At 39.7% G+C, this 13,947-nt stretch overlaps 1 protein-coding gene across 1 annotated transcript in view; it reads left to right on the top strand.

Moving 5' to 3' along the window:
- The first annotated feature begins 2,815 nt into the window (after positions 1 to 2,815).
- anxa5a (annexin A5a) overlaps positions 2,816 to 13,947 on the top strand; it is a 45,811-nt gene continuing 34,679 nt past the window's right edge. Inside the window, exons 1-2 of the mRNA XM_041797246.1 lie at positions 2,816 to 2,999; positions 11,138 to 11,232. Of these exons, the coding sequence (XP_041653180.1) occupies positions 2,816 to 2,999; positions 11,138 to 11,232 (279 nt within the window). The remainder of the gene's footprint in view (positions 3,000 to 11,137; positions 11,233 to 13,947) is intronic.

Here is a 13,947-nt window from a genome sequence, read left to right as displayed (position 1 = left end):
GACGCAGGACCCAGAGGAGGGATGAGGCAGAGACACCAAACCTCCACCAGGAACCCCCGAGACAGACCCCTGCAGCCATAGCCGACCACCGCTCCTGGTGCAGAGGGCTCCCCCAGAGGAAACACTGGAGATTCTAAAAATGATAAAAGGATAAAAATAAGTAAAACCTAAATACAAATAAAAGCTAAGAACTAAAATATAAAATAGCATAACTAAAAAAATTAAGGTAGGAAAAGAATAAAATTCATAAATAAATACAGATTGAAGGCCTAAAATAAATATCATGAATAAAATAGATAAATATTAATCAAAAGCTAAGCTAAAAAGGTGTGTCTTGAGCCTGCTCTTAAAAATATGAATGTTCTCTGCGGCCCTGAGGTCCTCTGGCAGGCTGTTCCATAGACGAGGGCCGTGGTTCTGGAAAGACGCCTCGCCGTGAGTGTGTGTCCTGACTTTGGGAATGGCTAAGAGCCCACTGCCAGAGGCTGTATTTTACCTAGTTACATCTAACAATAACACTTGGCAACAGGTGAGCCATAACCTCTGATAAACATATACTGTAGCCTGTGTGCAACAACAACACTTCCTGTCTGGGCTCTGTGGTGCTGATAGGCTGTGACGGGCCTATTGTTCTGAGAGCAGCTGTTGGTGACTTGACACATTGAGTCACACTATCAGACACCATCAGCCGACCTGATTTCAGCCACAACTGTCCCCTGTCGTGCTCCGAAATGATATCATGGTGTTAAGAATCTTTGGTCTGACCTGGGGGATAAGGAAGACCGAAAACTCAATATATAACTTTAATGGCTTTAACATAACTACTTATGAACTGATTTACCTCATTTGCTCACAATTTTGATGATATTAGAAGGCTTAGTGGCTTCACTAGGTTGTCTTTCTTAGAGATGCGCTGATTGTGAAAATTAGGGCTGATAATGACATTCATAATAAAAATTTAGAAAATTGCCAACATCATTACTGTTATTTTTTTTCATCATTTCCTTTGGTGTAACATGATTTGTCCAACAGATGACTTCCTCTGCCCAGTTAAAGAAATCCTTGTATTTGATTCAGCCTTCATGTATACCAGATGTCAGCATTTGATTGGTTAGACAACAGATAAACATTGGCTACTGGTATTTGTTGAAGCCACATTATTTGCCAGTGGCCGATACTTGTGAACAGGTCCGACATTAGTCGATACACATGCTAAATCAATGCATTATTGCATTCCTCAGTTCCTTTTTTCAGACAGGGTCAGCTGCACCTATCAATATACCAGAACTTCCATTATCATTTATTTTATCACAGTCTGGGTGAATACTTGGTTCCAATTGGCTGAAGGGCATCATATCCTAACAATGGACACCAGCTAAGTAGTTCTGGTTAAACTGTCAAAATATAGTCAACTGTTATCTGAAATAAGCATAAATGAAAAAACATGGATCAGAGCCTCATTTACACCACATTTTATCATATATGGAGAAGAGAATGAAGAATATTACTTCAGATCTGTAATGCACTTGAAAAACAATGATACATAAAGTGGGTTGGCAGTAGCTCAGTGTGTCAAGACTTTGGTTTGGTCACCTAGTTCAAGTGTCAGTTGGACCAAGTCCAGAAAAATGGCTGGTAACAGAGGGAAAAGATTGAGGTCCACTTGAGCACCTTGTCAAAAAATCAAGTCAGGTTTTAATTGGTCCATTACTCAAACAAGGGATGAGTGCAGTAATGGTTAAATTTGCGTACCAAATTAGCCGGTACAAGATTTACAAGTAGGTTAAACTAATTACCTATCATTTTTTATTAACACTTGTCTGAAATCCTGATGAAATGCTTTTTTAAAACCGCAATAAAGCCTCCGGCCAGTAGTAGCCACTGTAGCTTCAGTTAATGGCAGCTGCCTTCCTGTCAGAGCTTTCCTTGCATTTTGCAAGAGGTAAACATGAGATGCTTAGCCTTTAGCATGTCATAGGAACTGTGCCATGTGGCAGTTTTTTGAACCAGAAAATGGAAATAAAGTTGTACGTAGACTGTCGAGGTCATTCTCAAGTGTACCCAATTAACCAAAGTGAAAAGAGGCTACATATCAAATCATGATGCAAAGATGAATGAAGGCTGGCAGAGCTAGCTGCTAAAGTTAGCCACACTCTACACAGCATACATGGCTCTGACACAATGACTGTGATGAATTTGACTGTTTTCTTTTTTTTTTTTTTAATATATAAAATTTTTTGGTCCTTTTCGTGCCTTTATTAGAGAGAGGAGGACAGCGGATAGACTTGGAAACAGGGAAGAGAGAGGGGGAGAAATGTTGTAAAGGGCCACAGGCCGGACTCAAACCCAGGCCACCTACGTATATGGTGTGCGCCTTAATCCACTGGACCATATGCATGCCCAAATTTGACTGTTTTCTAAGCATTTTCTCCTCTTCAACTAGTCAGTTAATCACAGTTTAAATGGGCGTTTAACCAAATAGGAAAAAGATGCCTGGGAACATCTTTAACTAAATCCTTAAGGAAGTAGGCCTTCATATGTTTTCCTACAAAAAGACCTTTGAACAAACTATTAAATAAGTGCTTTATCATGAATTTAGCTAACACCTGCAAATCTGATTTCGACAGCCCCAGGGTAGACAAAGTCTTGGCCCTCCCTGAGATCTTTGGCACCCCCTGCCAAGGGGGTCCAGAACACAGGTTAGAAACCAACATTTTAATGTTAGTTCTTTATCTTTATTTTTAAGCTTCTAATGCCTTTATTTTATAGGACGAGACAGTTGCTAGAGTAGAAAACTGTTAGGAGAGAGTGGGCAATGAAATGCCAGATGAAGGCTGTGCGGGCTAACCAACCAGCCTCAGTTTTTGTGTGTTTATTTTTGTTTTATTTATTTTGTGTTGCTCTCTTCCCACAGGAGCACAGAGGCAGTGTTAAACCTTTCGTCAACTTCAATGCCAAACATGATGCTGAAATCCTGCATAAAGCCATGAAAGGAATCGGTCAGTCTTTCTGAAAGCTACTCTTTCTGTTTCCCTCTCAATCTCAGCATGTATCACATCATTATGGTCTACTAAGCTAATATCTTAAACAGATCTCTACATAATCTGCAGACAGGGGAGTCTGAAAATTTCTTTTTAAAGTTGTGTGTGCTTATTATGGAGTCGCTTCATTGAACATGGCAGCTATGGTAGGTTTATTTTACCACATGTGACAGTTGTGTTCTGTTTATGCCATTAGTTAAAATAAAATCTCTTGAGGTTGTTCCTAAAAGTACAAACAGAACTGTTTTATCATGCGGTTTATTGCTTGCTTTGCCTCTCTCTCGAAAACCAACAATGACACATCTGTCACAAAAGTTTTTCCATTTGCTGCCCTCAAGAATTAGTTCAATTCTCTGGTGCATGGGGAGTGACTTTACTTCCTTTTGTGCTTCGTCTAATTAGAAAAGAAACTGAGTTTTACCAACTTTAAAACTTTAAGTTGTGGGAAATATTCAAAGGCATGTCAGTATTTAGTCATTCCTGCAACAATGCAACAGTAATGAGCCCTTACTGTTCATCTACACGTGGAGGACAAGTTTTGTTGACATGAGAAGAGGGGAGACTTTTGGACTAATCTGTTTCTGTGTTTAAATTTTTGTGTATAATCAGTTAAAATGATGATAGTGGCAATAGAGAGAGGAGATAATAAAAAGTAACAGTGTCAATGTGAGGGTGAAAATGTTATTTCCAGACTGTTTTCCTGTTAAAGAAGAAAAAAATAATCAGAACAGGTAAGCTGCATTTTCAACAGGCAGTCTGGTTCAGTTTGGTTCAGTAGAGTACCCAATTACTTGCATTTCCACTGTCAAAAGTTGGAAGTGTACCCAAAAAAACTGATCTGTACCATCTTACTTTTTTTGTTTGGGTATTGACTGTACCTATACGACCCTAAAGTGTGGTACTAGACACACTGAAATCTGTAATTAGTCCAGGGGTTACCAAACTTTTCAGCCTGCAATGCCCCTAAAAACAGGTCCAGATACCAAGGACCCCTACCACTGAGAGTAACCTCAGTTAAACATTCAAACTGGACTGCCATGTTTTCCTTATCTCAGTCTTACCTGTTGCAGCACAGCTCATTATAAGAGATTTACTTTTATCAGTAGAGGTTCAGATCATACTGTGGGAGCGTTTTTCTCTGACGATAACCAATATATGAACAGAAATACTTTATGGAGGATTTAAGAATTTCTCCCAATTATAAGGCCCATAAGATCCTTTCCTGATGAAGCTAGAGATGTCAAAGATTAAGAGATGTCAAAGATCAGTTAAAAACATTGCTCCTGTTCAAGCAACAGTATGGTAACCTGACACGCCAGATGGATTTGTTTCACACATCCATCCGAAAAACCTCCCATAGATGGTGTTTGGGAAAGGGCAGAGCCTTTGAAAAAAAACTTGGAGGGTGATTGGATGACCGTTATGTCTGTCACATCTTTAGAGGCCAATCAATGCAACAAAACATGTGACGTAGCCCCTACCGAGGAGTTAATTCCATAGAGAACTGCATAACGCAAACCATGGCAATGGTAGACATGTCAGTACATGATGTTTGTCATTTTGGAAAAGAAAACAACTCAATGCTGTTCCTTCATCTTCTTTTAACAAAGAAATGTCATTAAGTTTTTGTAAAACTGACGCTATAGCAGCATCCACGCTAATCTCTTCTGCCATATTTGCACCGGCCTCTTGTTGCTGTTTGCTTTTGTCACGACTCTGCCGTGCTGAAAAGTACTGCCCCTTGTTGCTTATTGGTCCTGTCACTCTCTAACTGGGCCAAAAATGTTCAGATGGGAGCTTTGCAAGATGGATTTGCCAATGAAACAGGTATATCCATCTGCTTTGCAAGGTTAGCAATATGGCGGAATCTGGTTTAGAGCGCTTTGGCACCCACTGAAGGTCTCTGAGTGATACTGCACTGCTATAAAACACAGTTCTGTGTGTCCCCTCTACCCTACATATGCCCTCTTTACACATACCCTATCTACACCAGGGTTTCTGTTAGCTGGCATTAACTGGTTTTTCACCAGTTTCACAGGTGGGTATCTGACAGATAAGAATTTTAAAGATTGAGATGTCCAGCTGAAAAATATGCCAATTACCAAATGAGTACATTTTGAATAATTATATATCATACTGCGTTAGCTAGAACATTTGTTCTCAAATGGTGTGGCTGGGCACACTGGTGTGCCTTGAAGAAAGTCTAGGTGTGCCATGGGAATTTATACAATATTCCTGCACAATACAACAACCAAAGATTCAGTAATGCATTTTAAAGAGGCTGTTTCGTTTGGCTATGAATATGCTGTGCTTTGAGACTTTGGCCTGATCTTAGAAGCGCCTTGGGAAAAAAAGTTTGAAAACGTGCAGAAATGTGTTGCATATGGAAGTCCATTTCCACCACTTAAAAAAATAAAAATGTGGAAGTTAGGCATTAAAAAAAGTCGTAAATCATAATTATGAGATTAAAAGTCAAAATTTCGACTTCTTATCTGAGGTTACAGTTGAGATCATCAGTTTATGAGGACTTATACAGAACAATTAACTGTAAAAGTATTAATGTGGTGTCTAGTAAACAGAGCACTGGTTAGTATTTTGTTTCAATGATGTTTTCAGTGGAGGATGCTATTTGACTGGTGTAAACTGCTAAGTTATGGTAGCAGCTAATGTGCTAACAGGCTAACCTAGAGCTTATCTGCTGACATGGTGCTGTTGTTTATGCATTAAACATAGGCATATATTGTGCACTGACTCTGGTATAAAAAGAAAAGCTCACAGTTTTAATTTAGACAAATAAAAGAATTGTCTTTCAGCACTCATTTTATGAGCGCTGGTCATGTGTAATATGTGTAAGCAAGCAGGCTGCAATAGCAGGGTGGTAAGAAATCTGGTTTACTGCAGGCTAGGTTTGTACTGTTTCATTCTTGCTGTTAAATGCAAGCTAATGGTAAAATGCCAAAGTAAGCAAACCTGCTGATTTACATCTGTAGTCCTTGGCAGGTAGCAATCAACTTTGACACTACTATCTTAAGATTGAGTTATGTTGTTGCTTATTGGTTGTTTTCTCACATGCATTCCAGAAAATTTCCAGAAAAGTGTATGACAGTCTGCCTCTGAAATCCTCCTGAGTAGCTTCCTCACACATCTCTCTCACAGACTGAAGATTATCCTGTCAGGCAGGGGAAGCAGGGGCCTCAAGAGGCAAGACATGACATCAAGAAGATTCAGAAATTCAAACTGGTATAGAAAAGCAAAGAGTCTGACACTAAAATGACTATTTTTGCTGTTATATCAGTGCTGCTTGTAACTGGATGTTTTCACAGTATGAATGAATGAGTGATAAAGAACATGCAAGCAGAACAGATATAAAGAGGCTTCATTTTATGTGGAGAGATCCCATCAGTCACTCGATTGTGTAGTGTTATGTAGAATTATCAGGGGGCAGCGACTATCTTTTGTTGACTTAATTAACACAACTTGCTTTAACATAACACCTGACCAATTTACTTGACTGCGGACTTCTCATGGAGCACGGAAACAAACAAGTCCGTCCTGTGACATCACTCTTCCAGTGTCCAGGAAGGACATCCTGCAATCACGGGGGGGGGGGGGGGCAATCACACCGCAGTGCTGTTCAAATCAATTAAGCGTAATGAGAAAACGCCCTTAGTTAGTTTATTGAGTTTTATGTAACTCGGTAAATTTTTACCTAATAGTTATTTCATTCATATCAGTTATCTACTGATGCCATAACAGCCAGCTGATTGTCACCTTATTTGCTTTTCTTCTGAAGTAATGATCACATGAGTTTCTGTGAGATCTCGTGTCTATTTAATCACCACAGTAAAATCATTACTACAAACAGCAGGCTTGTGGTCTCATGATTTGGCTGAATCCCTTGTGTATTCTCTCTCAGGACAATTATGTTAGAGATCAGTTGAATCTGTCCATGTCTTCCCACATTGTTAAAACTGTTAAGATGATTTAAGTGATTTTTTTCCACACACAAGTAGTGTTTTTTAAACAAGGAATCAGGCCTTTTTAACCATCAAATGTATCGCTTACTGCAACTCTTTCTAGTGGGAGATGTACTGTATATGAAGGCTCTTTGTGCATTGTGCTGATGTCCCACCCACCTCCCAGCAGCAGTTTCAGGAATGACTAATAACAAATGATTTATCTTTCCTACGTAATAATCAGTCTTGCTGCTGATGAACTCTGCTTTCGTACGTCATTAATGGGTGTTAACTTCAGTTTGCCAGATTAAAAACTCCTTAAATATGCATCTGCTTTGATTGAAGCCAATGTTGATGAACTCAGGACAAAAATATTTCAAACCAAAGTCAGAAATCTACTCAGATATCAGGTATTTAAAAAGACTAATCATTTTAACATCTATGAAAGACAAAAGTCTCCAATAACATGATTTTAGTGTTGGTTAAAAAAAGGTTTTCAACCTAATTGGGATTCTTTTTAACAGCTTGACCTTTGCCCAGATTTTTCTCATGTGTCTTCTTTCAATTGCAGAGCAGGACATGTAAAAATCCCTACGGCCATTAGTGTAAATCAATGAGCCAGATGACTATCATTAAATTAAAGGTGCAGAACATGTTGTAATGATTAACCTCAGTGTGACATCACTGACCACCACTACTACCACCTTTTCTTCTGTTTTATCTCTAACGCCATGTCTGTGATAAAAATAATCAAAACAAATACCTGGTGATTGAATGTGGAATAAAAAGGAAGGAGAACCACAATAACCAGGGCTGACTTCAGTCCAGTAAAAGCTGTCATTAAAGGTCCAGAGGGGTTTGAGCCGTAATTACCTCAGACTAATTTAACGTTGTGATCGCTCAGAGGGAATAAACACTCACTGCTCTCATTTCTGTTTGTCTTCTTGAGCTGTTTCCATTTCAAGAGTTATTGATTGTTTGATCACTGGCATTCCTAGACCTTTGAAAAGCTGCATGCCAGCTTTGCAGGGTTGACTCCTCATTTAGGAGTTTATTGCTATAGCTGTCAGTTTTTCTCAAGCAGCTCTTGCTAAGTGGAACAGGCTACTGCTAAAATGTTCAAACGAAGAGTTCTAAAAATAAGGCTCTTTGCAAGGTTTCAACTGTTAACAAAAATGGATCAATAACAAATAACGAGACAACCCACATTTTTGTCAGTTTTGTTATGTTGCTGCCTGATTGTACAATGAAAAAAATCATTTTTATACCTTTTATCTGCACTCAGTACCACACCATTACAAAGTAAAATCATAATTTTAGAAAACTCTTCAAATTTCTGAAAATCAAAAACAAAATATCACATTGACTTAAGTATACAGACCCTATGCAAAAACACTTTTGCTCAGGTTCCTCCCATTTCTCTCAGTCTTTGCAGAGATGTTTCTACACCTTGACTGGACTTCACTTGTGGTAAATAAAATTGACTGGCATGATCTGGAAAGGCACACAGCTCTCTATGGAAGGCCTCACAGCTGACGATGCACATAAGAGCAAAAACTAAACCATCAATTAAACAAAAACCATCACTGCAGCCCTCCGCCGATCTGGCCTTTTGGTAGAGTGGCTACATGAAAGCCTCTCAATGCAAAACTCATCCAGCTGCGCCCTGTGACAAAAAATCTCCACCTTCATCAGCTCAATTTCTTCACTCTAGGTCTTGCTGTCTCTCTGTCCCTGAAGTCCATCAAGAAATTTGGCAACCAGGTCCTATATGATCTTCAGACAGACTCTCCCCTTGTGTTTGCTCAGGGGGAGAGAGGCCTTGCTGTGGCTCAGACCTCAGTCGGTCTTCATGAAAACCAAAAGCAGATGTATTGTTGTCCTCCTGGCATTCAGACATCGTGTTCCACAAAAATTCAGTGTTTTTTACAGCTGAGCTTCTCTGGCTCTGTGCATCTTTGAAAGCTTGAAATGTCTAGGCCCATCGTCAACCAAAGAAAAACTTGGTCGACCGAAATTACACACAGGCACCAACCAATCAATTAGTCATTCAGGTAAAACAGAAAAAGGAAAACCTTCACTTTATCTGAGGATCAGTTTTATCCATGACAGTTTCCTTACTGCACCCTTTGGCGTGCGCCTGCCTTAGATCATACGATCTCCGTGATCATAACATGAAGACTCTTTAAATTCATATAGCCTCCAAAATAACGACCATCTTTTCCTTTGACACTGATATATTTTAGTCTGGAAAGGATTACAAAGACATTTCTAAAGCCTTAAACACACTGTTACTGGACCTGCACGTCATTCGTTTAATGTGTCTCAGTTGCTGTACCCAACCCACATGGACAGCAGCACGTCAACAGTCAACCATCCCACCAGTCACTGCTGGGCTGGGTGCCTCATATCAGAGCCAAAAGCCCACCCTGATATCACCTCCTTGCCTCACTGGATAAGTAAATAACAACAGGAACACTGCTATTTCACCAGCAGCTAGTGCTAAAGTACATTTCTGTGCTTTCAAATAGAGCTACTACTACGGCATTCGAGATGGACCAACCAGATGTTCTCACAAGGAACACCAGCCACAGCCAGAGGTGTCAGTAATAGATTAGTAGCCTAGAGTGCGGCAATGGGGCGCATCCATGGGGGTCTAGCTGCAGCTAGTGTGGGTTTGTGCATAGATAATGATGGGGGTAAACTTTTTGATGCACGTTGGATGGTGCTGGTGTGTTTTGGGCTTAAGGCTTTGGGAATCCAATAAACCATAATGAGATTGTCTGTTGGTAACCTGACACACCATCCATCTGGAAAAGCTTCATTAGGAAATGTTTGAGAAAAGGCAGAGGCTTTGTAAAAAACTTGGAGTATGATTGGGTGAATGTTCTGTCTGTCACATCTCTACGGGCCAATCAGAGCAACAAAACACGTGACGTACTTGACGTAGTCGTCAAGTTCTGATAAAACTGTCGCTTTAGCAGCATCCATGCTAATCTCTCCCTCCATAACTGCACCAGCTCTTGCTGCTGCTTGTTTATGTTACGACTCTGCTGCTCCTGAAAGCACTGCCCCTTGTTGCTGATTGGTCCTGTCACTTTCTAACCGAGCCCTAACGGTTCAGATGGGAGCTTTGCAAGATGGATTTGCCAGTGAGAAACAAGGAAACAGGCGTATCCATCTGCTTTGCAAGGTTAGTCTGTTGGCTGACAAGACTAAAGTTGAACTTTTTGGAAAGTGCATCTCATTATATCTAGTGTAAAACTAACACAGCATTTAATAAAAAAAAAAACATCATACCAACAGTCAAACATGGCAGTGGCAGTGTGATGGTCTGGGGCTGCTTTCCTACTTCACGACCTGGACCACTTGTTGTAATGTCCAGCCATCAGTTTGAGACCTCAAGCACACCTGGGTTATGATCCAAAATACAGCAGCAAGTCCAACTCTGAATGGATTACAGAACAAAATGAATATTTTGGATTGGCCTAGTCAAAGTCAGAACTAAATCTGATTGAGATGTTGTGGAATGACCTTAAACAGGCAGTTAATGCTTGAAAACCCTCCAATGTTGCAGAATCAAAGCAAATCTGCAAAGAAGAGTGGGACAAAATTCTTCCATGGCAATGTGAATGACTCAGGGTTGGTTATCATGTATCAAGGGTGGCAGAGCCACTTGGTAGGTTTAGGGGGCAAAGACCTTTTTACATAAGGCCAGGTTGGTCTGAATGGCTTTTTTTTACCCTAATAAATGAAATGATCATTTAAAAATTGCACTTTTTATTTACAGTACTCAGGTCATCTCTGTCTAGTATTTGAATTTGTTTGATGATCTGAAACAAAGTGAAAAAAAGATTAAAAATCAGCAAAGGGGCAAATACTTTTTCACAGCATTGTATGCTTACATGATTATTTCTGGGTGCTTGCTGGGCCTTGACCTCAACATCCTCTCATCTGTGTCCTGAAGTATGCTTTTGTCCTGAACCACAATAAGTCAGATTTTTCAGGTTCAGGTTTATTAACACTAAATTGAATAAAAACTAAACAAAAATGAGCATTTTCAATTATTATCCTGTTGGTCCTTTGTTATATGAATGAGCTCATGTTTTCTTGTGTGTGTGTGTTCTGTATTGGCTCCAGGTACGGATGAAGACGCCATCCTCATGCTTCTGGCTGCACGTAGCAACGATCAGCGCCAGCAAATTAAAGCAGCCTACAAGAAGGCGTATGGAAAGGTGAGAGGGCCACTGGGAATGAAAGAGAGAGCTGATGACAGTCAGGTGTCACGGTGATGAATGGTTACAGGTCATTGTGTCCTCTTTATTCACCATCATCACCTTGAAGACACTCAAGACAAAAGCATCTGAGACCCTGGAAACATCACCTTGAGGCTGTTTTGATCTTCATCCCTTCATTATTTTTCTCTTTTTAAACTTAAAGATTATATAACAAAAGATAGATATTCATTTGTGTTAGATATACATGAGATAAGAGCATTTCTGTGCAGCAAGTATCAGAAGAGCGAAAGAGCAGCTGGAAACTTAATTGATCATGGATGGCACAGATCTCCAAAAATAGACATCTTGAGGGTTAATTTACTAACTTGATCATATTTATCATACAAACATCAGCCTGATGTGCAGAGAGAGAGAAGGAAACGCTCAAACTATGCCCCCCCCCCGGGTGATGAGGCCCTATGCGCCATGCACAGTCTCCATTTGTCTCCATTTGTCAGCTTTTTAATCAAAATTTACTGTAAAGCAGACCTTGGCCTCCTCACATGTTTGCCCTGCCTTTCACCTCTTTATCCTCAAAAATGTTAACATCCACACTGGAAGACTACAGTAGGATTTTGTGGTTGAACTTGGTCGTATGATTAATCTGTGTTTTTATTCATTTACTGGTTAAGGTTTGGGTCAAAAATTGAGTCAAGTAAGGTGTACATGTGGTGAGTCAGCCACCCAAGGAAGCAGGAAGGGGGATTGGCACAACCCCGGTCTTGCTCTGGATGTCCTTGCATAACACCGGGGGCATGGAAAAGTAATCTGTTGAAAAAAGTCCACACCTTTAGAGCAGAGTAAGGGGTTGATGCCTCAATTAAGCACAAAATAATGGTAACAGAGATCAGGGGACCCCCACTGCCCCTGAGGGTGGTTGAAGCATAGTTGAACACAAACATGCACATTTAAGAACAGTCATGTGCAGACTGACATTTTAGGGATTTAAACATTACTTTGATAGAGTAAATCTCACCAAATATTCATGTTTTTGACATTTAACTAATTTTATATGTATATTTTTATTAAACAGGTAAAATATTCAGTTTAAAATCACTTAAAATATTCTTTATTTTTTTGAAGGCATCTGTCAACAACCTCTCAGTGTCTTGCGACCCCCAGGTTGAGAAACACTGGCCTAGGGTACCGTCCACGCGGGCAGTAGTGTTGCCATGAGGCCCTGGTTGTGCTGCAGCAGTCTCCAGGAGTGAAAAGACCTTGGCCTGCATGCATGCAGGCCAGAATCACCCCACCCCCAATTTTTTTTCTCATTTCGAATGGTTGGCTGAGACATACACTCTGAAAAACTTTGTCATTTTGATGGTTCTTTTTCAGAAATCCCTTCTGGCCCTCATCTGAAGTTCTTCGCTATGGCATGACCTCCTAAGCAAACAAACTGTATAATACAGCTTCAGGGCCACTTTTATGTAGATCCAGTACTTTTCTTAAACTTACTTTTCTTGTTGAATTGTCTTCATTAATGTAACATCTTCCATCAGTCACTGCCTCAGCTACATTGTTTTTATTGCATGATTTCCAGACATTCAGCCATTCAGATTTCTGTCATTAACAACCACAGGGAGAGAGATGACAATTTGTAGAAAGTTTCAACAACCATTTAAGCCAAAAATTAGTCACAGAGGAGGTGGAAAGTCTCATTTCCATCATTTTCTGTGGATCAGAGTGCAGCGCCATTAGCTGGTAGCCTGGGACATTTAACAGTTTCCTGTTCTGTCACACTGTCAGGTTACTTTATGACCACCTGTGGATTGAAAGCTGTGAGTTAATGTTCTTTCTGTGTGGGTTACTGAAAAACATTCTGACAAATGTAATTGCTGCCTGGAGTAAAAATAGATGAAACTGCTTCAGAGTATAAGAGTACACTAAAAACAATCAAAGAAGTGCAGATGGAATATCTCTATAAATGAAGTGTATTATCACAATGTGCACACAAAGGAGCTAACTTTGCTTTTATCCCATTTCATCTTGCTATAAAGTGTGATATTCCACACAAAGACGGCCTTAAACTACCACTGAATTTGATATGAAAGAAATTGAAAATAGTCTTATACAGCAGCATGCCATTATTCTGAAAACAAAGAAAAAATACAGGGGTCTTCAGCAGTCACTTTTGTCAGCTATAAATGAGCGGCGAATCGCTCCGCTAACTGTGGACTAACAACTTAGATCAGAGATCAATAATGAAGCCACATCACAAAGAGCATAACAAAGCATCATAATGTGCCTTAATTTTCAATTACTCAACAATCAGTCACAGAAATCTATGATATTCATGAGACTTACACAAACAAAATTTCCTCACTTCAAAGAAAGTTGGGACACCGTGTGAAATGTCAATTAAAACAATACAGTTTTCCAACTTATATTCAATAGAAAAAAAGCAAAACAACAAGATTTTAATGTTTGAATTGAAAAGAAAGTCTAAACTGTTTTTGGCATATGCATTTTGAGTTTTTGTTCCAAAAAAGATGGGACAGGAGCACACATCACCTTTCCTTTAACAACCCTCTGTATGCATCTTAGGACTGAAGACACTAATCATCTGGAATTCTTTCCTGTTCTTGCTTTATCATTTAACCTAAAACAGTGTGGGGTTTCTGTAATGAGCGCCGTACTGTGCCATACATTTTCAGTTTGAGACAGAGCTAGTTT

This window comes from Cheilinus undulatus, linkage group 10 (genome assembly GCF_018320785.1).
Source record: "Cheilinus undulatus linkage group 10, ASM1832078v1, whole genome shotgun sequence".
In the NCBI taxonomy this organism is placed as follows: Eukaryota; Metazoa; Chordata; class Actinopteri; order Labriformes; family Labridae; genus Cheilinus; species Cheilinus undulatus.
The sequence above is the reverse complement of the archived record's forward strand: the minus strand, read 5'-3'. Positions and strand labels throughout refer to the sequence as shown.